This window comes from Phoxinus phoxinus (genome assembly GCF_949152265.1).
Source record: "Phoxinus phoxinus genome assembly, chromosome: 25".
Classification (NCBI taxonomy): domain Eukaryota; kingdom Metazoa; phylum Chordata; class Actinopteri; order Cypriniformes; family Leuciscidae; genus Phoxinus; species Phoxinus phoxinus.
Window position 1 is genome coordinate 8,853,545 of NC_136900.1, and position 23,876 is coordinate 8,877,420.

The 23,876-nt window shown below is 37.7% G+C and overlaps 2 protein-coding genes across 4 annotated transcripts in view; both read right to left on the reverse strand.

The window, feature by feature from the left end:
- Positions 1 to 28: 28 nt before the first annotated feature.
- cd151 (CD151 molecule) lies at positions 29 to 13,885 on the reverse strand. 2 transcript variants are annotated; one of them, XM_079604308.1, is made up of 9 exons: positions 13,749 to 13,885; positions 11,346 to 11,430; positions 10,468 to 10,659; positions 7,470 to 7,544; positions 7,124 to 7,144; positions 6,646 to 6,750; positions 5,257 to 5,415; positions 625 to 711; positions 29 to 537 (listed from the first exon to the last, which is right to left on the reverse strand). In XM_079604308.1, the coding sequence occupies exons 2-9, from the start codon at positions 11,427 to 11,429 to the stop codon at positions 478 to 480; spliced, it is 783 nt and encodes a 260-aa protein (XP_079460434.1). In that variant the 5' UTR covers position 11,430; positions 13,749 to 13,885; the 3' UTR covers positions 29 to 477. The 2 variants fall into 2 exon arrangements, with proteins under 2 accessions (XP_079460434.1, XP_079460435.1); XM_079604309.1 differs by lacking the exon at positions 7,124 to 7,144.
- A 447-nt stretch (positions 13,886 to 14,332) lies between these two features.
- Positions 14,333 to 23,876, reverse strand: part of cracr2b (calcium release activated channel regulator 2B) — a 22,990-nt gene continuing 13,446 nt past the window's right edge. For both annotated transcript variants that reach the window (XM_079604305.1, XM_079604306.1), the window contains 12 exons: positions 23,262 to 23,357; positions 22,989 to 23,176; positions 21,517 to 21,588; positions 21,169 to 21,223; positions 18,939 to 19,018; positions 18,583 to 18,706; positions 17,916 to 18,042; positions 17,092 to 17,173; positions 15,634 to 15,748; positions 15,165 to 15,272; positions 14,992 to 15,068; positions 14,333 to 14,837 (listed from right to left, as the gene is read on the reverse strand). In XM_079604305.1, coding sequence (XP_079460431.1) covers positions 14,753 to 14,837; positions 14,992 to 15,068; positions 15,165 to 15,272; positions 15,634 to 15,748; positions 17,092 to 17,173; positions 17,916 to 18,042; positions 18,583 to 18,706; positions 18,939 to 19,018; positions 21,169 to 21,223; positions 21,517 to 21,588; positions 22,989 to 23,176; positions 23,262 to 23,357 — 1,209 coding nt within the window. In that variant the 3' untranslated portion in view covers positions 14,333 to 14,752. The remainder of the gene's footprint in view (positions 14,838 to 14,991; positions 15,069 to 15,164; positions 15,273 to 15,633; positions 15,749 to 17,091; positions 17,174 to 17,915; positions 18,043 to 18,582; positions 18,707 to 18,938; positions 19,019 to 21,168; positions 21,224 to 21,516; positions 21,589 to 22,988; positions 23,177 to 23,261; positions 23,358 to 23,876) is intronic.

The window sequence follows — 23,876 nt, forward strand, 5'->3', positions numbered from 1 at the left end:
AATATTACTGCCAACTTATGCAAATACATTAAATTTAATGTTTTATTAATAGAACAAATGTTACACACAAAGCATTTAGAAATTCATGTCATATCAAGATTTCAGTAATCTTCTAATAAACATTACAAGCCATCTTAATGCTGATATTGTCCCAATTACTTCTGCAACTGGAAAGTATGTTTAATAATAATGGAAGGCATGTGTTGTCAGAAACAACACAATCGTTATTATTCCACTGATTTATTTGTACTGCAAAATTCAAACTTTTAACAAACATTGCATCAATAATCTTTAATCAATAATCAATAATCAAGACAATGTAAAGTTCCCTTTCCAGAACGACTGTCCTGCAGCCAAGACATATCGACCCACCATCATATTCATGACACACAACATATTAAAACCACACAGTAACAGACAGCAATGAAGACAGCAGGAAGGCTTATTTGGTGTTGGTGGGAATAAAGTGTCTTTCTCTCAGTATATTTCTTCTTTCAAACTTCGATACAGGCAGCAGGTAAAAATCATCCCTACAATCTGGAACAAACAGAGAAGGTCAAAGGTCAAAAAAGGACAAATATGAGTGAAAATATTTGCTCGCTTTATATTAGAGTTGTTGTTCACCTGAATAAATGCAATCCCAAGACCCACTGAGCCCAAAATCAGCAGATGTTGAAGAATAAACTCCTCTAGTTTGGATATACATCCACCCTGAGAGACATAAAAAAAAAAAAAAGAGTTTAAAGGTGAGGTCTCAGCAGGGTCTCAAAATGTTGTCAGATTTGCAAACATACCAAAGTCTGAGACGAAAAAATCTCAAGAGATTTCATTTTGTATGCAATGAAAAGTCAGAGATCTCAATATGAACTCAAACATTTCTCATCAAATTCTTTCAAATCCAAATTATTAAGGAGAAGCAAAGTTGATCCTCAAATGAAACATAATTGAGAACAACATAAGCAATAAAAGAGTAAAGTCAGTTCTGTCATGACAACCCTTGGAGTGTTTGGCGTGGTAATGGCTGTGACCATGTTGATATGTTAGGTCTTGGAGGAATAGATCTGCTACGCTGTTGCTGTTATTGGTTACTGCTGCTACTGTTATTATTGCTGCTGTTGGTTATTATTGCTGCTGTTGGTTATTATTGCTTCTAGCTGCTGTTGTTTATTATTGCTGCTGTTGGTTATTATTGCTGCTGTTGGTTATTATTGCTGCTGGCTGCTGTTGGTTATTGCTTCTGTTGGTTATTGCTGGTTATTGCTTCTGTTGGTTATTGCTGGTTATTGCTTCTGTTGGTTATTGCTTCTGTTGGTTATTGCTGCTGTTGGTTATTGCTGCTGTTGGTTATTGCTGCTGTTGGTTATTGCTGCTGTTGGTTAATGCTGCTGTTGGTTATTGCTGCTGTTGGTTAATGCTACTGTTGGTTATTGCTGCTGTTGGTATTTGCTGCTGTTGGTTATTGATGCAGTTGGTTATTGCTGCTGTTGGTTATTGCTTCTGTTGGTTATTGCTTCTGTTGGTTATTGCTGCTGTTGGTTATTGCTGCTGTTGGTTATTGCTTCTGTTGGTTATTGCTGCTGTTGGTTATTGCTTCTGTTGGTTATTGCTTCTGTTGGTTATTGCTGCTGTTGGTTATTGCTGCTGTTGGTTATTGCTGCTGTTGGTTATTGCTGCTGTTGGTTATTGCTTCTGTTGGTTATTGCTGCTGTTGGTTAATGCTGCTGTTGGTTATTGCTGCTGTTGGTTATTGCTGCTGTTGGTTATTGCTGCTGTTGGTTATTGCTTCTGTTGGTTATTGCTGCTGTTGGTTATTGCTGCTGTTGGTAATTGCTGCTGTTGGTTATTGCTGCTGTTGGTTATTGCTGCTGTTGGTTAATGCTGCTGTTGGTTATTGCTGCTGTTGGTTAATGCTGCTGTTGGTTATTGCTTCTCTTGGTTATTGCTGCTGTTGGTTATTGCTGCTGTTGGTAATTGCTGCTGTTGGTTATTGCTGCTGTTGGTTAATGCTGCTGTTGGTTATTGCTGCTGTTGGTTATTGCTGCTGTTGGTTATTGCTGCTGGCTGCTGTTGGTAATTGCTGCTGTTGGTTATTGCTGCTGTTGGTTAATGCTGCTGTTGGTTAATGCTTCTGTTGGTTATTGCTGCTGTTGGTTATTGCTGCTGTTGGTTAATGCTGCTGTTGGTTATTGCTGCTGTTGGTTATTGCTGCTGTTGGTTATTGCTGCTGTTGGTTAATGCTGCTGTTGGTTATTGCTGCTGTTGGTTAATGCTGCTGTTGGTTATTGCTGCTGGCTGCTGTTGGTAATTGCTGCTGTTGGTTATTGCTGCTGTTGGTTAATGCTGCTGTTGGTTAATGCTTCTGTTGGTTATTGCTGCTGTTGGTTATTGCTGCTGTTGGTTAATGCTGCTGTTGGTTATTGCTGCTGTTGGTTATTGCTGCTGTTGGTTATTGCTGCTGTTGGTTAATGCTGCTGTTGGTTAATGCTGCTGTTAGTTATTGCTGCTGTTGGTTATTGCTGCTGTTGGTTAATGCTGCTGTTGGTTAATGCTGCTGTTAGTTAATGCTGCTGTTGGTTATTGCTGCTGTTGGTAATTGATGCTGTTGGTTATTGATGCTGTTGGTTATTACTGCTGTTGGTTAGTGCTGCTGTTGGTTAATGCTGCTGTTGGTTAATGCTGCTGTTGGTTATTGCTGCTGTTGGTTATTGCTGCTGTTGGTTATTGATGCTGTTGGTTATTATTGCTGCTGGCTGTTGGTTATTGCTGCTGTTGGTAATTGCTGCTGTTGGTTAATGCTGCTGTTGGTTAATGCTGCTGTTGGTTATTGCTGCTGTTGGTAATTGCTGCTGTTGGTTATTGCTGCTGTTGGTTAATGCTGCTGTTGGTTATTGCTGCTGTTGGTTATTGCTGCTGTTGGTTAATGCTGCTGTTGGTTATTGCTGCTGTTGGTTATTGCTGCTGTTGGTTAATGCTGCTGTTGGTTATTGCTGCTGTTGGTAATTGCTGCTGTTGGTTAATGCTGCTGTTGGTTAATGCTGCTGTTGGTTAATGCTGCTGTTGGTAATTGCTGCTGTTGGTTATTGCTGCTGTTGGTTAATGCTGCTGTTGGTAATTGCTGCTGTTGGTTATTGCTGCTGTTGGTTAATGCTGCTGTTGGTTATTGCTGCTGTTGGTTATTGCTGCTGTTGGTTAATGCTGCTGTTGGTTATTGCTGCTGTTGGTAATTGCTGCTGTTGGTTATTGCTGCTGTTGGTTATTGCTGCTGTTGGTTATTATTGCTGCTGGCTGTTGGTTATTGCTGCTGTTGGTTATTGCTGCTGTTGGTTATTATTGCTGCTTGCTGCTGTTGGTTATTGCTGCTGTTTGTTATTATTGCTGCTGGCTGCTGTTGGTTATTGCTGCTGTTGGTTATTATTGCTGCTGGCTGCTGTTGGTTATTGCTGCTGTTGGTTATTATTGCTGCTGGCTGCTGTTGGTTATTGCTGCTGTTGGTTATTATTGCTGCTGGCTGCTGTTGGTTATTGCTGCTGTTAGTGTTATTATTGCTGCTGGCTGCTGTTGGTTATTGCTGCTGTTGGTTATTATTGCTGCTGCTGTTGGTTATTGCTATTGCTGTTGGTTATTATTGCTATTGATGTTGGTTATTGCTGCTGCTGTAGGTTATTATTGCTTCTGCTGTTGGTTATTATTGCTGCTGTTGGTTATTGCTGCTGCTGTTGGTTATTGCTATTGATGTTGGTTATTGCTGCTGTTGTAGGTTATTATTGCTTCTGCTGTTGGTTATTATTGCTGCTGTTGGTTATTGCTGCTGCTGTTGGTTATTGTTGATATTGCTGTTGGTTATTGCTGCTGGCTGCTGTTGGTTATTGCTGCTGTTGGTTATTGCTGCTGCTGTTGGTTATTGCTGCTGTTGGTTATTATTGCTGCTGGCTGCTGTTGGTTATTGCTGCTGTTGGTTATTATTGCTGCTGTTGGTTATTGCTATTGCTGTTGGTTATTATTGCTATTGCTGTTGGTTATTGCTGCTGCTGTTGGTTATTATTGCTGCTGGCGGCTGTTGGTTATTGCTGCTGCTGTTGGTTATTGCTGCTGCTGTTGGTTATTATCGCTGCTGGCTGCTGTTGGTTATTGCTGCTGGCTGCTGTTGGTTATTATTGCTGCTGTTGGTTATTATTGCTGCTGGCTGCTGTTGGTTATTATTTCTGCTGGCTGCTGTTGGTTATTGCTGCTGGCTGCTGTTGGTTATTATTGCTGCTGTTTGTTATTATTGCTGCTGGCTGCTGTTGGTTATTATTGCTGCTGGCTGCTGTTGGTTATTGCTGCTGTTGGTTATTATTGCTGCTGGCTGATGATGGTTATTGCTGCTGTTGGTTATTATTGCTGCTGGCTGCTGTTGGTTATTGCTGCTGCTGGTTATTATCGATGCTGGCTGCTGTCGGTTATTGCTGCTGTTGGTTATTATTGCTATTGATGTTGGTTATTGCTGCTGCTGTAGGTAATTATTGCTGTTGTTGGTTATTATTGCTGCTGGCTGCTGTTGGTTATTATTGCTGCTGGCTGCTGTTGGTTTTTGCTGCTGTTGGTTATTATTGCTGCTGGCTGCTGATGGTTATTGCTGCTGTTGGTTATTATTGCTGCTGGCTGCTGTTGGTTATTATTGCTGCTGGCTGCTGTTGGTTATTATTGCTGCTGGCTGCTGTTGGTTATTGCTGCTGTTGGTTATTATCGCTGCTGGCTGCTGTCGGTTATTGCTGCTGTTGGTTATTATTGCTGCTGGCTGCTGTCGGTTATTGCTATTGCTGTTGGTTATTATTGCTTCTGCTGTTGGTTATTATTGCTGCTGTTGGTTATTGTTGCTGTTGGTTATTGTTGCTGTTATTGCTTCTGCTATTGGTTATTTCTGTTGCTGCTGTTCTTGCTGCTTCTGTTGGGCATTGCTGCCGCAGAGCAGGTACAGGATTTGCTCCTGCCAATACATACACAACACACTACTGTGAGCAAGTAAGACATGCTGCTGCTGTACAATATAGCGTACATTAATTACCCGTAGCAGATACAGGTGGAGCTGGGGAAGATGGAGAGTTTCTGAAAGCGTGACCAGTATTTGAAAGTTAAGCAGCAAGCTCATTGGCTACTGATACATCAGATCCCCATCAGCTGTGCCCTATATATAATGATGTGATTGCAAGCAGATTGAGTTAAAGACCTATGCTATCTAGATTTTCATGACAGAACTTTGTATTTATCTCAATGTACCTCTACTTTGTAGATGTTGGATGGGTGGTCTCTTAATCCACAGTGGTCTGTGGGGGTCTTACAGCAGCTGTCGGGCACCAGGCGTCTGTCAGCACCAGGCGTCTGTATCCAGGCCCCGTCCCTCCAGTCCGCTGAGCTGTTACTGCCACAACACTTCAGCTGTATCGTAAAACAGATGGAGAGGGAGGGGGCGCGGGAACAAGAAAAGAGTTCATTCTTCTTGTGACCGGTGGATCGTTTTCCCATGGGCTCGTGGTGTCTGATGCTATGATGCATAAACTCACATGCTCAGAGACTGAGAAATTGTGTTCAAAAGCCTTCATTGTCATGATATTGTAAGACTATAAAGTTCAAAGCTGTTTAAAAGAGTTCATTGCATTATTATAGTTAAAGACAATTTTGTCACAGACCTTGAATGTGGGCTTGATAAGCCTTGTCTCAAAGTTTAAAACAGATTAAAAGTCTAAAAGTTGTCTAAGGTGTTCTAGATGGTTGCCAGGTAGTTGCTCTGTGGTTGCTAAGGTGTTATGACGTGGCTAAGCAGCTGCTATAGAGTGCAACAGTGCTTTCCCCCTTTGTTTGCTATAAATCTTGAAATTAAACAATCTAATTCAAATAAAAAACTGCTCATGCTACATGTGTGTAGCATCTTCGTTTGGATCATGATTAAAATGCAGTGGCTTTCAAATGGCAACAGATATGTTAGTGTTTACCTGTAATAGAGCAAATAAACAAATACATTTGCTTAAAGCTACACTGTGTAGGGTTTTCTCCCATCTAGCGGTGAAATTGTATATGACTACCAACTGAACATTACTTTCTAGCCCCTCCCATTCCGAGGGCGTTTTAACTCCTACGGTGGCTGTATCATTTCAAATCTGCCGGCAGTCTCGAGTAATCTCCCCCTCGCATTCGTCACGGTGCCACTGAGTGTAAAAACGCAAAAGGCGAAGCTTGAATTTCCAGGTATGTCCCTCTTTGGCTAATGTAATTTTCAAGATGGAGACGCAACATGGCTTCCGCCATTCGAGTAGCTCACCCGTATGTATTTTGAATGGCAGATTCTACGCTTACGTGAATACTTGATTAGTTGGTAGAAGTAATTATACATTAGCACATATAATTTTGAAAGAACAAAGTGTTTTTTGCTAATAATCAACTTAAAAAATTACACAGTGTAGCTTTAAAGAAAAAAAAAATCGGCAATCGGAATCGGCCATGATCAGTGCATCCCAAGTTTATAAGTTATTGTTAAAAATCAATTTCGCCATGGATAAAATTAAGAGTTTTTACTTCAGGAAACTGACTGCTGCACTCTGTGGTGCTCTGGGTGGTTTCTAGGGTCTAGTGGGACGGATAGATGGACAGACCGATAGATGACTGTCTTACGTCTTGCTGGAGTCTGTCGATGGCTCTCGTGATGTGCTCTTGTCCAGGCTGCTGGTAGTTTTCCACCATCCTCTCTTTCAGATCGGCTCTCAGCTCAGCGTTCAGCTGCAATCACAGAGAAATCCATCAGACCACAAGCTATATCTACAAGGTGTACTCTATATAGCAAAGTCTGTTTTCAACGATACAAAGTAAAGTCCCATATATTAAAGAAATCGAAATCATCCAAAATAAAAATTCTGTCATTATTTAATACAAACCCGCATGTCATTCCAAACTTCATGTTATTATTTTCCGGAATAATGTTAACACAGCCACGGAAAATATAACGGCATACTTTTGTTTGGAATGACACGAGGATGAGTAAATTACAGTAATGTTTATTTCTGAAAGAACTATTGAAGTAAAATTCAAACTAACTAACAGCTATAAATGAGTAATCTTTTTTCTTTCTTTTTTTGTCTACGTAATTGTTTACCTGGTAGCAGAGAGGAAAACACTGGAGCAAGAGGAGGAAAAGGAGGAAGAAGACAAAGGGTTTTATAAAGATGGAAAAGCAGGAAAGTGGATGGAGAGCGTGCAAACATACAACACTCGACATGTGTATGTGGGTTTAATGTGAATCTGAGGAGAGTGTGGATTGCATGGCATATTACATTCCTATGATATTCATGGCAATATTACAACCATGTTTATCAACTTGTTATTCGCATGCATACATAAAGATGTTGCTGAAAAACGGAGCATAAAAGTGTTTAACAGGATGAGAGACAATTCACCCAAATTTAATTAATAGAAATATAGCATCCTGAATGTGAGTTTACCTCCTGATAATAGACGTAGGCCAAAATTCCAGCTGTGATCTCCAATAGGAAGATTATCAACAACAGGACACAGAACTGTAGGGACAAAAATGGACAAAATGTTTCAATAATATACATATTTGGATGGATACCAGAGCCCAGATTAGTCTGGATCAGAATTATCTGGATTTGGAAATCCCAAGTTTTGCTATCCAGGATCAGGTAATCCATCTTACTTTTTGGGCTGATCCTTCAAAGCAAAATTGCATTGGATCACCCTGATCCAGATACACACCTCTTCAGATTACCAAATCTGGAAATCCCCGTAGTGTTCACAGAGAATCTTTGTTTTCGCTCGCAAAGACTAATTCATCTCTTATGATGAAGTTTACAAACAGTGATCAAAAACCCTTTAAATTAAATATAATGTTTTTATTTTGATATTCACAGTTGATTGTGGATTATTTTATGGCGCCATATTTAATTTTTTTTACTTTACTGTAGGCTAGGCAGACAGTTGGTGGACCCCATTGACTTCCATAGTATCTTTTTTTCCTACTATGGAAGTCAATGGGGTCCAGCAACTGTCTGGTCACCAACATTCTTCAAAATATCTTCCTTTGTGTTCAACAGAAGAAAGAAACTCATACAGGTTTGAAACAACTTGAGGGTGAGTAAATGATGACAGAATTTAAATTTTTGGGTGAACTATCCCTTTAACTTAACTTAAGACTGCTTCTAATTCATTACTTTAACAGTTAAACTAATCAAGAGAAAAATAAAAAAATAGTGTGTGTATATATTACATGTTGTAGTACAAATGTTGTATTTTTTGACCAGTTTTATAAAAATTTTGTTCCTGAAATCCACCCTTCTGCTGGGATCAGGATAATCTTACTAAACACTTTTGAACAACACAAACTCATGATTTGATCCAAATCAAACCAAGATTGGATTTTGTGCTCTAATCCAATTTCAGTTTTTTTTTTTTTTTTTTTTTTTTTTACAACCCATTTTCAAGATTTGAAATAGGCGAAAACCATTTCAATCAGATTGCTTTTGAACAACTCGGCCCAGGTCCGGTTCGAGGGGGAGTAAATAATAACAGATTTAAATATGTGCGTGATTGTTCTGCCAAGAACCTCGTCCGTCAGCTGTTGAAAAAGTGAAGAAATGGCATCTGAGGAATTTTACATTGCCGATAAAGGTCAAAAGCACTATTATTTCTTTCTCAGCCTGTATTTGTTCTGTGTTTCCTCTCTGTTTTCTGCCCCACTCTCATTTCATTCCTCTATACCCCCCCCCCCCTCTCTCTCTCTGCTGCCCGTCATTCCTCAGCTGTGACTCAGTTTCTAAGTCTGACCTCTTAAAGATACACACGTCTTTATTTAAATCAGATATGATGACAGCTTTGAGACAACTAAGTGACACACATATAAGCACGATCAAACAAATTTAGAAAGTTAGTACACAGTTAGTGTGTGACTGCTTGTTTCCAGAATAATTCCTGGCCTTTGTGTGCAGGAATCCACACGGTCTAAATCTGCCAACTTTAATCCGATGTTTACATTACTCTAAATATTTCACTCAAAGTAAAGTCTGGCGGAGGTTTTTGTGCTGAATCTGATCACAGGCTGAACAGAGATGATTCAGCTCAAAGTTTCCAGACGTTTTTATATGGTGAAGCCCTCCAAACCACTTGCTTCCTTCCTATGTTAAAATGGCTTTTGTTGGTTGTGTTTCCAGACAAGCAACACTATTATCTTTAGTTGTGTCCCATGACGCATTTACCACTATGCACTATACACTGTACTTATGCACTATGAAGTGTCCAACATTACACACTTCGTTTCTGGCGCTGCTCGCGTCAATGACGTAATTTTTTGGTGTTACACTTTATTTTAAGGTGATGTAGTTACATTGTACTTATTCAAATAAGTACTGGGTAATAATTAACAACATGTACTTACTATAGAGTTACGGTTATGGGTAGGGTTTGGTTTAGGGCTAGGTGTCATTATGCATAATTTACTTTTATTATTATAATAAGTACGTATAAAGCATTAAACTTTGCATTACTCTTTGCATTACTTAAAATTTGCATTGAATTACTATTGTCAAATTTATATGAAATATGTATTTTTCAAAACATGATTTACTCTAAAACTGTGAGAAAATCAAAGCCAGAAATCTAATGAGTTGTGCTCCAAATTTAAGGTTGATATCTCAAAAAATGAGCTTTCAGTAATATTTTGTTTGTGCGCAGTACCAAATGCTTCCACTAGATGAAATTCATTTGGGAATGCGAACAATACAAGCGTGAGTATTTTTTCAGTACCATTTAACCCATTTTGAATCATGTCCATGATTTCTTTTGTGTTCACATAGCAAGTGCCAAAACCTTTACCAAGTTTCGTATGAAGTAAAAAAAAAAAAAAATCGTACAAATTTTTGGTAATAATGACTGAACAGCACCAGAGGGTTAAGTTTATTTTAAAAGTAAAACAAAACCATGTTTTACTCAAAACTGTGAGAAAATCAAAGCCATAAATCTAAACGAGTTGTTTTCTGTATTTGAGGTTGATATCTTAAAAAATTAGCTGTCAGTAAGATTTTGTTTGGGCGCAGTACCAAACGCTTCCACTAGAGAAAATGTAAAATATTTTGGTCAAAATATGACCGGACAGCACCAGAGGGTTAAGGGCATCATCCGAATATTTTTTCTATCTGGAATTTTCAGTGTGAACACACTACTACAAAACGGTGTGTACGCGTGATTGACAACGTTAGGTCGTATTTATTTGTTTAACGTGCAAAAATTTCGGACGAGAATTTCGGACTCAGCGGATTGGGACGCACCTTTAGAGTTAGTTAACTGAACAAACCACAAATTATAAATATGAAACTTTCACACGTAACTCATCCTGCACTGTTATAAGCGCATCTTCGAATCGTGGAGGTGACTTGTGGACAAATGCGTCTGCTGTCAGTGGTTGCGTTACCCATGATGCTCTCTCACCACTAAAAGAAGAGCTCTTTGTTCCCTGATGGTGGCGCAGCATCCCAGTATCCCGGTGAACATGACGACAGCACCCGCACCAATCAGGATGAAGGCAGCGATCATGTAGGTACTGGAGGACAGAAGACTGATGTAGTCGCTTTTATCCACCAGAGTCCATATTCCCACTGCCATCACAGCGCCACCTGCCAACTGGGAGGACATTTACAACAGTAAATCTGGCCTTTTTTCGCATTCAGATGTTATTTATTTCTACTTTTTAATTCGCATCAAAATTGTTTGTGCTTAGAGAAAGGAAAACAGTTCTGAATTTCCACTACAAATACGTTTAGCCCGCTAAGAAAAAAGAAGAAGAAGCATAAACCAGTTTATGGTGGTTTTAGCCATTTTTCAGATTTGATCAAATAATGATTTATATAATAATAATATATAATATATGTACAGGTGAAACTGGAAATTTTTTAATATCGTGCAAAAGTAAAAAAAAATTCCAGTAATTCAACTTAAAAGGTGACACTAATATATTATAGACTCATTACATGCAAAGTGAGATATTTCAAGCCTTTATTTGTTATAATTTTGATGATTATGGCTGACAGCTTATGAAAACCCCAAATTCAAAATTAGAATATTGTGTAAGCCAAAATAATCATCAAAATTATAACAAATAAAGGCTTGAAATATCTCACTTTGCATGTAATGTGTCTATATAATATATTAGTTTCACCTTTTAAGTTGAATTACTGAAATAAATGAACTTTTGCACCATATTCTTATTTTTTCGAGTTTCACCTGTATATAATATATATTATATTTGATAATAATAATAATAATAATGATCAAAACATAACACATAAACTCGAAAAGCATAAACTCACCCAAAAGAGAAGATTGAAGACGAACAGAAGGTATTTAAGGCATATTGTCCCACAGCTGTTGTTTTTTTCCTCTGCTTCTGCCATCCTGAAACAGAGAGAGATCAACGTGACGGGTCTGAGAGAAGCCATGAACATCCCCCGCTCTTTATCTTTATCTGCTACAGGCCGACTGGACAGGACTAACCCTGAACATAAAATTACATGATTTGTGAGGCAGAGTTCAGTGAATTATGGTTATTGGGCGAAGAACACATTCAGGGCATGTTTCAACCCAAAATCATATGAAAAAAATAAGAGATTAATAAAAACGAAGCAAAAAACACTTAACTAATGAGTTTTATTATTGACTATAATTTACAAAAAGAAACTGAAAAGAAAAATGACACAGTGAGCTAAATATGTATATAGATTATACAGTAAAGATGGTTTAATGTTTTTGAAAGTCTCTTCTGCTCACCAAGGCTGCATATATCTGATAACAAACACAGTCAAAATGGATATATTAGTACAATTTAAAATAACAGTTTTTTTATTTGAGTATGTTATAATGTAATTTATAGATCATGATTTTCAGCACATGATGCTTCAGAAATCATTCTAATATGATGCTTTGCTGCTGAATAAATTGTTATTATTATTATTTATGAATATAATTTATTATTTTATAATTTTTATTAGAAGAATTTAGGATTATTATCAATGTTGCATAATATTACTGTGGAAACCATAATAGTTTTCTTCTTCTTCAGGATTTGATGAATAGAAAGTTCAAAAGAACAGCATTTATTTGAAATAAAAAGGATTTGTAACATTATATAAATGTCTTTAACTTTTGATACATTTTAATGCATCGCGGCTGAATACAAATATTGTCTATAAGCAAATATGCAAATATATATACAACATATTATTTTTATTTTATTAGTGTATTCATACAGTATGACCTTGAATAATAGCAAATTATAGTTGTGAATACTTTCTCCATGGCAGAGTAAATAAATGTGTGCAGTAAAGTAACTCTGGGTGTGGATCCGGGCCCCCGTCCAGGAATCTGAGCTCCCACTACTGTGAGTCACAGAGAGCGGGGGAAACTTTTACTACGGTAACCTCACCCAGATGCATGAGCAACACCAACACGTCTTCCGTCTGGGGGACAGACGCCACTCGTCCTCAGAAGAGCTCAGGGTTGTTCTTACACCTTTTTCTGACATGCTGACTGTAAATAAATAGTCAATAATATTTAAACTATTAATCTATTTAGGTATTGAGGTGTTTTCGCTGATCCCTTTGTAATTGGTCAATAAGTGCTAGAAAAAGTTAAATATTTTCTTCCATGCTTAAATCTACAGTATGTTATTTCATAACTTTTAAATTGTTTCACTTAATGAGAAGTGTGTGTATATATATATATATATATATATATATATATATATATATAAAACCTATATATATATAAAACCTATATATATATATATATATATATATATATATATATATATATATATATATACGTTTAATATATATATATATATATATATATATATACGTTTAATATATATATATATATATATTATGTTTAAAGTAACCTAAATATAATATACTATGTTATTTTATACATTTGTTTTGGGCAGCCACATAATTTTAAAATTGTTTAATTTTTTTTAATTAGTGTTTAAACATGCAGTATTATATGATATTTTTTTAACATTTGTTTTGGCCAGACAAATAATAGTAATTAAAGTGTATTCAGTTTATACGGTTTTTTTTTCTTTGCTGATCCCTTTGTAATGGATCCATAATTGCTAAAAACAATATATTAATAATATATATATATATATATATATATATATATATATATATATTTATATATATGTTTTTTTTCTTTTTTTTTTTTCTTCAATTTTCTTTGAATTACCCAGTACAATATATTATAGACAAATGTGTCTGAATAGAGAGTCTGGTCATATGCATGGATTATTAGTGAGTTGTGTATTTTTCAAAGCATCATCTGAGTCTCATACTGAATTGTGTTCATGACTCCTGGTTCATTTTAAATCTGTCACACCTCACCATCTGAAGAATCTGAGGAATTTATTACAGATCCTGTTACCTGCAACTAAAGGTGTATCAAAATACACGAATCTAATTATAAAGTGCATCTTTAAGTTTAACAATCATTATTTTTAAGTTTCTAAAGCTTATAAAGAAAACCAAAAGTCTTCAATATGACAATGTCGAATAACAGTAGGCTACAGTAGTCTATGTTAAAATTGCAGTTACAATATAAATATATATATATATAACTCATAAATCACGCATTATAAATACTTCCCATTTATGACCAGCAAACGTAAGATTTCGAAAGAATAATAACAGTACCCATGTTTAGAATAACGCACTCACCTGAAGGACGTGTTTAAATCACTCTCCCTGCTTTAGATCTTGATTTTAAAACTATGTTTGAGAGTCCGCTTTTACTCCAGGTGTCCGTGTCCTTCTGTCCGTATTTGTTGCACTGCTCGCCTCGCGCATGCGCAGAGAGTTCACGCCATACTGCGCACTGCAGTAATACCACAACGCGCCAAGAGAGGGCGATACAGGACAAGTGACATTTATTGCTCCAGTCCCAAAAATAGTACTTTATATATACTTGTTCATTCATAGAGAACAGTTAATGTACACATAACATTTCTTTTTGTGTTCCCAAAAATGTTAATATGACATTTATTGTCCATAGTATACACACAACATAATACTAACAATTATTATAAAAATACATAACGTTACATATGCAGGCAACCGGATTAAGAACTCTGTATAAAAAAGTGTAACGTTAACACATCGTTAACAGATTGCCAACTACTACAGTGAGTAGTAATGTTCAAATAATCGTATCACTTTTCCCGATATTGTTTTATATCCTTTTAGTTTCATATCTTGCTGAAAATATTTTTTTTTAATCAAACACATTCAGAGGTAACGTTAGACGTTGTTTCACTAAGCGTCCAGTCACGTGACTAACATTCATGAGTAAAGTCTTCACTCCAACAGCAAGAACTAATTTATTGTAATTGGATGCAAATGTAATATAATACTAAGGATAGTGTTATAAATGTACATACTTTTTTTAAATAAATAAAAAACATTAAAATATAAAGAAACTGCAGGATTTACGATGCCGATAACCGTTAAAACGCATCATCACAGCAGTCCGTGAGAAACGAGAAAGGACCATTCCTGAAAGACTGAAGGAACTTAATCTGGATGGAAAGACTCTGAGTATTGTTGTATATTATGTTATGCCAATGACGATAATTGTTGTTAATGTTTTTCCCCCTCGTTTCTTTTCTTCGACCATTTAATAAAAAGAAAAGAAAAGAAAAAGGTCCATTATAGTGGCGCTCCGGTTATTTGCAGCAGCGCCCTCTGTTGGCAGAGATGTCCAGTCGGAGCGCAGACTCACACTGCTTGTCCTGCTGTGAGGCAAGTAACCTGAAACACGCAGAAATAATTAAATTAAGTTAAATATTATTATGTTGCCGCTTTTGCAATAAATACACAGTGATTTTATTGTATTTACTGTATTGGAAAAATACGTCACTTGTGATCACAGAATTTGAAATAGAGCTTAATCGCAGTTTCACACCTGGTTAGGTGGTTCATGGCCTCTTCCACCTGGTGTCCACTCTTAGCACTGCATTCATAGAACTCGGCCTGGTACTGCTGTCAACACAAACAACATCAACACTCCTTATACACACATTGACTCAGGCAAATGACTGAGATTAGTGGGAAATGATGAGCGGGATCATTCCTCACCTCCGCCAGTCTGTGGCCTTGTGCTCCAGTCACCTCTCTCCTGTCTGCGCTCGCCAGGTCTGTCTTATTGCCTAGCAACATCAGACACGCCCCCTCGGACTGCTTCTCCTGCCACACACACACACACACACACACACACACAGAATGATACACTGCTAATCCCATAAACCAATCACAGTAACACACACAGTCATCATAACCAGATTACATCACATGCTAAATACACTCTCTTTCTAATTTCACAGTAAACCTTCAATCAAAGTCACACACTGACGTGTAAGCAAAGCAGCACACACACACCTGCTGCCGTACTGTATTATACAACCAGCCTAGGCAAATCTTACCCCAGATTCAAAACACTTTTTTTATTTGACCTATTTGTAGATGCTCAATATTGAGAGTAGGTTATCCAATGAGAATATATATAGCATACACTAATCAATCAGTCAATCTTGAATCATAGCCTCACCAGCACCTGGTCCAACCAATGGCGGACCGCCGTGAATGACATCTCATGGGTGACATCATACATAGCGATGATCCCATCCGCCCGCCGGAAATACTGCTGTGTGACGCTGTGGAACCTGATGAAGGCCACAGCAGGGGTTGTTATCTACACACACATTTTAAAGTAAAGCTTCTTCAAGGGTTCTTTGCAGTATCTATGCGACACAAACACAACTACAATGGCCAATCAAAAATATGGTCAAAACTCCAAATATGCCACTAATACCTAAAAATATCATTTTACAGTCGTTATATATGCGGGTTCATTTCCGCCACATAAAAAAAAAATCATGCTTTGGGAAATCTTAATTATTATGAGATTTAAAAAAGTAATAATTATGACATAAAAAGTCAATGGATACTTAATGAATTGTGAATACTGAGTAACAATTGTAACTTTTTGTCATCATCATGACAGTTAAAATTATGAGAAAGTCGAAATTATGACATGTTAAGACATAATTAGGAGATAAAAAGTTGACTTTTAAAGTAATAATTTTGACTTTTTTAACTAATAATTTTGATTTAGTGTGTCATTCCTTTTAATGTCATAACTGACTTGTCATAATTCGTCTTTTCATCTGATATTACTTAGATGTCATAATCTCACCTTAGTGGTGGAAATAGGCTTCCATAAACAATTTAAAGTTGAAAATCACAATATAATATATTATATGAATTACAATATATATACTATATGGTAGAATTAATATCATATGTGACTCTGGACCACAAAACCAGTCACATGGGTCAATTTTTTGAAATTGAGATTTATACATCATAAATAAGCTTTCCACTGATGTATGGTTTGTTATGATATGACAATATTTGGTTGAGATAAAACTATTAGAAAATCTGGAATCTGAGGGTGCAAAAAAATCTAAACATTGAGAAAATCTCCTTTAAAGTTGTGCATTTATGTTCACGATTGTGCTGCATTCACTCACAAAAATACATGTTTTATATATTTACGGTAGGAAATTTACTAAATATCTTCATGGAACACGATCTTTACTTATAATAACGATAATTTTGACTCATACAATGTATTGTTGGATATTGCCACAGATATACCCGTGCGACTCGAGACTGGTTTTGTGATCCAGGGTCACATATAGGCCTATATTTAATAGCTGTATATGTATCATAAACACTGTATGTTTTCACAAAGGAACTCACTGGAGCTCAATGCCAGAATATTAAATAATTCAGTACGAATATTTCGGTCCAATATCATTTATGCAAATAAATACCGTCAACCGTTAACCAGAGGGGGAAATGAAAACCCATGGTAACAGTTGGTAGAGGTTCAGCCCAGAAGCCCAATCTAACAAGAAACACTTTAGGAAGACTCGTTTTGCATTGAAGCTTCTTTAAATCACTCTATTGGTTCTGTAAATCTATTTTCGGGACATCTGACCTCTCCTGTCCTGCGGTGTCCCACAGCTGCAGAGCGACTGGTGTGGAATCAAGCATTACACTCCTGACCTGAAAATCCACTCCTGTCAATCAAACACCACATGACTTGTCAGCACATAAAAGGCATTAACATTAAGGCCCTGTTTACAGCTGGTGTCAAGATGCGTTTTGGTCGATCGGATCACAAGTAGACGAGGGAGACACATTCCCGTTCACACCTGATGTTTTAATCCGTCTCTTTTGTCCACTTTTAACCACTTCTGTCCTGATTTCTTCGAGGGGAGGGTCTATGGGTGAGTAAATGTATGTTTTTTTTTGTCAGATCTTTCGATCTAATGGACAATAAGCTCGTGTAATTTACATATGAACACGACCAACAGAAACACACACAGAGCATCAGCTTTAGTTTCTGCTCTGACAGACACAAGACCATCCGAACGCTGTGAGTGTGTGTTAGAAATCAGGAATGGAGAGAGAACATTGAGCTTGGTGTGTTTTTTATCTTCAAACCAAACTTGGGTCTTCAGCCGATGAAGTTTAAACCCCGTCTGGCTCGAGCTCTTCCTATAATGTCACTCATTAGATCAGTAGACGGAGAGAAGACGGTATTTTGTGGCGGTTTGAACACATTCGATCACATGAGCGTTTACACTACGAAAGCAATCCGGCCGAATGTGTTTTCAACTCCCTCTGGAAGTGTGGACAAACTCAAAATGTTTTAGACCCGTTTACTCCTGTATTTAGTGTCGTCCACTTGTGATCCGATCCACCAAAACACATCTTAACACCAGGAGTAAACAGCGCCCAAGAGAAAGCATCTCTCACCCACAGTTGAGGCCATGTTGTTGGGGAAGTGACCGCTGCAATACTGATGGATGAACGAGCTCTTTCCCACAGAAGAGTTTCCTAAAAACACCACCTTAAACACACGCTGCGGATCACTGGTTGCTCTCTGGAGGAGGAAGAAGAACGTTTTTACTGGAAGGTCAAATGCCACATCAAGCAGATTAGCTTAATATTTGATTTACTGTTAAAGGAACACTCCACTTTTTTTGGAAATGGGCTCATTTTCCATCTCCCGAGTTAAACAGTTTTACCGTTTTCGAATCCATCAGCCGATCTCCGGGTCTGGCTGTAGCACTTTTAGCATAGCTTAGCATAGATAATTGAATCTGATTAGACCGTTAGCATCTCTCTAAAAATAATTATGCTAACGGTCTAATCAGATTCAATGATCTATGCTAAGCTATGCTAAAAGTGCTACCGCCAGACCCGGAGATCGGCTGATGGATTCGAAAACGGTAAAACTGTTTAACTCTAGGGGAGTATTTCCAAAAAAGTGGAGTGTTCCTTTAAGATAAAGAATGAATGAACTCAACATGGATTGTTGCATCTACTATCATGCAAATATCCAAGGCTCACATTTGCACACTCACATACACAGAAATAATCAGTTGTGAAATCTACATTTACAGCAAAAACAAACGAGTACCGCAGATTTCTCTGATTGGCAGGTAGTTTCGTCTTCTCTCTCTATAGAGAATCTCTTCGGACTTGAATCTGTTAGCGATGTGTCTGAATCCTCTGCCTCGTCATCTGAGTTTTCCATCAGCTGCCTTTAATTCAAATTGATCAAAATTATTTAAAAGCATAGGAATTATTAAATAACACCTGTGAATCAGTGCTTAAAAAGCTAAAACCTGCTACAGGTGGTAATAATAATCGGTCCAGATGGTAAACTAGTGTCCCTGGTTTCATCCTAGTAGACCATCTTGGTCAAAGCATCTTGGACCAATAAAACCAGTTTGATTAAAGTGTTATGTGCATTCATATAGCATAGTAACGCACCTCTTTGCTGATTTCCTCGGTGGGAAATAGTTGCCCAGTATGGATTCCTTCCTCTGCAGAGCGTTCTTCACTTGTGCTGTCTGAGGAACAGTTGATGAGATATGAGAGACATTTTAGCTTCAGCTTTAAATTGAGAATGTAGATTGTTTTGAATGACGTAGAAAGAATTATTGACTTGTAAAAAAAATAGGCATCTTTGTCTCCCAGAGTAAAACAATTAATGCAAAAACTGCACTGCAAAAAATGCTTTTCTTACTTTTTTTTTGTCTTGTTTCCAGTCCAAATATCTAACATTTCTTAAAACAAGATCCACTTACTAAAGTAGTAAAATTACATAAGATATTAAGTCTTGTTTTCTGGGGAAATAAATAAAAATTAAGTGAGTTTTTGCAAAATTATCTGCCAATGGTCTAAGAAAAATAATCTTGTTTCTGTTTGAATTAAGACAATTTTTCTTACCCCATTGGCAGATAATTTAGCTTTTTTCAAGCATCAATAGATTAATTCCTCTGGAAAATAGGACATAATATCTTATGTCATTTTACTCATCTAGTAAATGCATATTGATTTAAGATTTTTTTTTTATATTTGGACTGGAAACAAGACAAAAAATGTTTTGCCGTGTGGGTTCAGGTGAGGTGCTTGTCTAAGTTTTTTTTTGGGGGGGATTTAAATGGAAAATGGATTTATTATTAAAATTAGTGCATTGTTTGACATAGATTGGCAATGGTTGTGAAATGACAGCACTCGTGTGTATGAATGTAAATCACCCAGAATAACGACAAGAATCAAGACAAACAAACATTTTTATTGTTCACCGTCACGAAGATTGACAACATATCCAGTTTGTTCAACTCAACAAAAATCTGTACATTATCTACATTTTGTTCTTTTCGCGTCAGAGACCAAACACATAAACTGTCATTGGACAGAACTGCTCATTTCAAAAGAAACTACCAAACAAAACTGTACTAAATTACAAATAAATATATAACGTTATACAGATTCACTCGGTCAACTTACTGAGGTAAACGCTGCACAATGGTAAACGTCGGGCACATAACGGTAATTAATATGATTAGCCTATTGCTTGACTATGTTATCAAACAGCTAATAATCAAATCTGTTGCTAATGTTACACAAACTATGTTCCCGTTCGCCATCTCAGAGTCAGACAACTGCCTTCTAACAATCATCAGAAATGCATTGAACAACTCAGAATGTTAATGGAGAAAGATAGTTCATCATAACATCGTAATATACATCATACATACATCCGCTATATCGCTAAATATACCTGATTTTTAATATCAAGGATAACCTGGCATCTTTCGAGACTCCCCTGCTAGTTCGCTTTTAATGATATGCTAAAGCCCGCCGGCACGTTGACCTGATTGGTTACAAGGTAGTTTGTGATGTAAGAAACACCGGCGATTTCAAACCGCGTTTTTGAGAACGTCTTTTTTTCACTGCAGTTTTAAGGAGAAAATACTCATGAATTTCACATGGTTAGTCTAAAAGCATGTTAAAAACACCACATAGACATACAAACAACATTAAAAACTTGATTTTCACCACAGGGGGACTTTAAGTGTTATTTATGCTCCCTTTCTTATTTTTGGACTTTCTTCGTAAAACAAAAAAAGAAAAAAGAGGGGCATTAAGGCTCTTCTGAAGCAGAAAATTGCCATGCAGAAGGTTCGTTTGGAATCGCACTTGCTTCTGTAACAGACCGAACGAGGAACAATCTTTCTCCAAACGTCAGCCGTTTCATTGGAGAACAGGCTAAATTTCATATTCAGTCTCAAATGTTCCACAAGAGGTCTTCGCTGAGGCATATGCGCTGCGACATGCGTTAATCCGTACAGAGATTCCTCCGAGTCATTTGTTGCTGCTCCTCTAAGAGGCGGACGAATGAAACAAGCTCTCCCGAAAATAACATATAAAGAGCTGGAAAATGTGAATATCCCAGAAGAGGAAGAGGTCGTGGCCGACATCATCCGGAAGCCTTCGAATTCCTGAGGGAACATGGGCTCGTGGAAACCCAGAGAAATACATCCAGCTGAATGTATCCGTTCACATTTTAGCTGCACCGTCTGCAGGGGTGCATTCTGGGTAATGTTACATGGACTTAATACGGGTAAACAGAACGCGCCCACGGCGAGAAGGCGTGAACACAGCGGCATGGTGGGTAATGAGTGGGGGACGGGAAGGGGTATTTTTGACTAACCATCTTCTGTGTCTGATGGGCATCTTTATCATCCCGAAGACGCTTGTTCATGTCTCTGTGAGAGAGAGAGAGAGAGAGAGAGAGAGAGAGAGAGAGAGAGAGAGAGAGAGTGTGAGAACTACAGGTAAATATTTAAAGATAACGCTCCAACTCACAGGACTTTTACAGCCTCAGAATATAGATAACAAATGTTATCAATAAAATGGAACAATGACTGCATCTGTTCATTTTGTGTTTTGATTGGTCAATTATTATGGCCTTCTCTTTCAGATAAGAATAATACACAAATGACTTGAATTCATCACGTTGCACACTAAAGGTGAGAGCAGGTCAGTCGGGTTGGCATACCTGAGCAAGTCCAGCTGTCTCATGAGGCTTTCCCGTTCCTTCTGCATGTTTCGGGACACTTTCAGGACTTCTCTGTAGTGAGAAACAGTCAGACGTGAAAAATACACAAGACTATCAGCAGGAAATAGTTATGTTTGTTTGCTCACTACTTTTTATTATCACACTCTTAGGCGCTGTTTACACCTGGTATTAAAAAGCGTTTTGGTGGATCGGATCACAAGTGGACGACACTAAATACAGGAGTAAACGGGTCTAAAACATTTTGAGGTTGTCCACACTTCCAGAGGGAGTTGAAAACACATTCGGCCGGATTGCTTTCGTGTAAACGCTCATGTGATCGAATGTGTTCAATCCGCCACAAAAGACCGTCTTCTCTCCGTCTACTGATCTAATGAGTGACATTATAGGAAGAGCTCGAGCCAGACGGGGTTTAAACTTTATCGGCTGAAAACCCAAGTTAGGTTTGAAGATGAAAAACACACCAAGCTCAAAGTTCTCTCTCCATTCCTGATTTCTAACACACACTCACAGAGTTCGGCTGGTCTTGTGGCTTTCAGAGCAGAATTTAAAGATAAAGCGTAGCGTCAGTTCTGGCAGGTCACGTCAGTCAAGCTCGCATCAATGACTCTCAGCTGATCCACGTCTACCTATAGGAATACGACGTAACGCTCCTTCAGTATTATCAGCAGTTATCGCGTTTCTCAGGAGCCAATTACCCTCCTCCCTCCCCAGCTCCTCTTCTCACCAGTCAGAGTTTGGCATTCAGATTCCCCACTAATCAGAATAAATTCTCAAATTGTACTTTAAAATCTTGAATTAATGATATCTGCAATACATCCATGTTGGTTCTGTTGTGTTTACCCCAAGGGGAGTTATTGCTGCTCGTATCCATGCTAGGCTGCATGGATGCGCAGGGAGTTCTTGCCCAGAATCAAACCATACCGCCAATCCAAACTGTATGCTAATTGTCAATCGTATTCGACGATAGTGGTCCTGACAGAACTGATGTCTCTGGTCACGTTCATATGTAAATTACACAAGCTTATTTTGTCCATTAGATCGAAAGATCTAAAAAAAAACATACACAGACCCTCCCCTCGAAGAAATCAGGACAGAAGTGGTTGAAAGTGGACAAAAGAGACGGATTAAAACACCAGCTGTAAACGGGAATGTGTCTCCCTCGTCTACTTGTGATCCGATCGACCAAAACACATCTCAATACCAGCTGTAAACAGGGCCTTAAAACAAAAAGTAGTAGTAAAAAAAAAGGTTAAAATGCTTTATACACTAAGAAAGCAAATGGTTCTTTTTAGAATGTTCACTGAAAGGTTCTTTAGGGAACCAAAAATGGCTCTTCTATGGCATCACTGCAAAAACCCATTTGGAACCTTTATTTTGAAGAGTAGATGTAGTAGGCTAGTAATAACGCAAACAATGGTTTTTCATCCAGTAAGTAACTCATGAAAAGCCACCTCTCTTTGCCCCTGTGCTGTTGTTTGATGGTGTTCTGCAGTTGTTGTAGTTGACTCAGAGTGTGCTGAAGCTCTTCTCGGCTCTGGTCGAGTTCATCCTGCAGTTGGTGGTTGATGTTGTGCAGTCGGCGGTTCTCTCCACGAGCGTTAGCCTGATCACTGCTCAGAGTGCTGATCCTGCTCTCCAACTACAGAGATAGTAGGTGGGTTGAGATAGACCTCCAGCTGGTTTAATAAATCAAACATGTTGACGAGTGAATGAGGAGTCTGTACCTCCCGCTGTTTGGTGAGCGTGAACTCAAGTTCTTGTTCTCGCGTCCTCAGTTCCTGTAGTAGCTGCTCTTTCTTGTCTCCCTGTCTCGCACTGTCCTTCATCACAGAACACACCAACATCACCCTCATCAATATCATCAACATCAGTACCACCCTTTATGAATATCATAATTACATTATCATCAGTTTATCACCAAAGTCACCATCACCATGATCAATATAATTATCACCATCACATCAACATCAGTGTTATCATAATCACATGAACAAGATAATATCACCATCTTGAACAATATTGCCACCATCATAAAGGCCATTACTTCCATTATCACTATACATATTTTCCCATCATAATCACCATCAATCATCATTAATATCATTATATAATCACCTTTAAAAAAATCTGCAATATCAATACCATTCTATCATAGATTACTAACATCATTGTCACCATTGTCACCCTTGGTATCATAATCATCAATATCATTATCATAAACTATATTATGACCATGAACAATATTATCACATCATAATCATAATCACCTAGAAAAATATCATCACCATCAACATAGTTATCAACATTACATGATAATCACAGTCATCAATATTATTAAC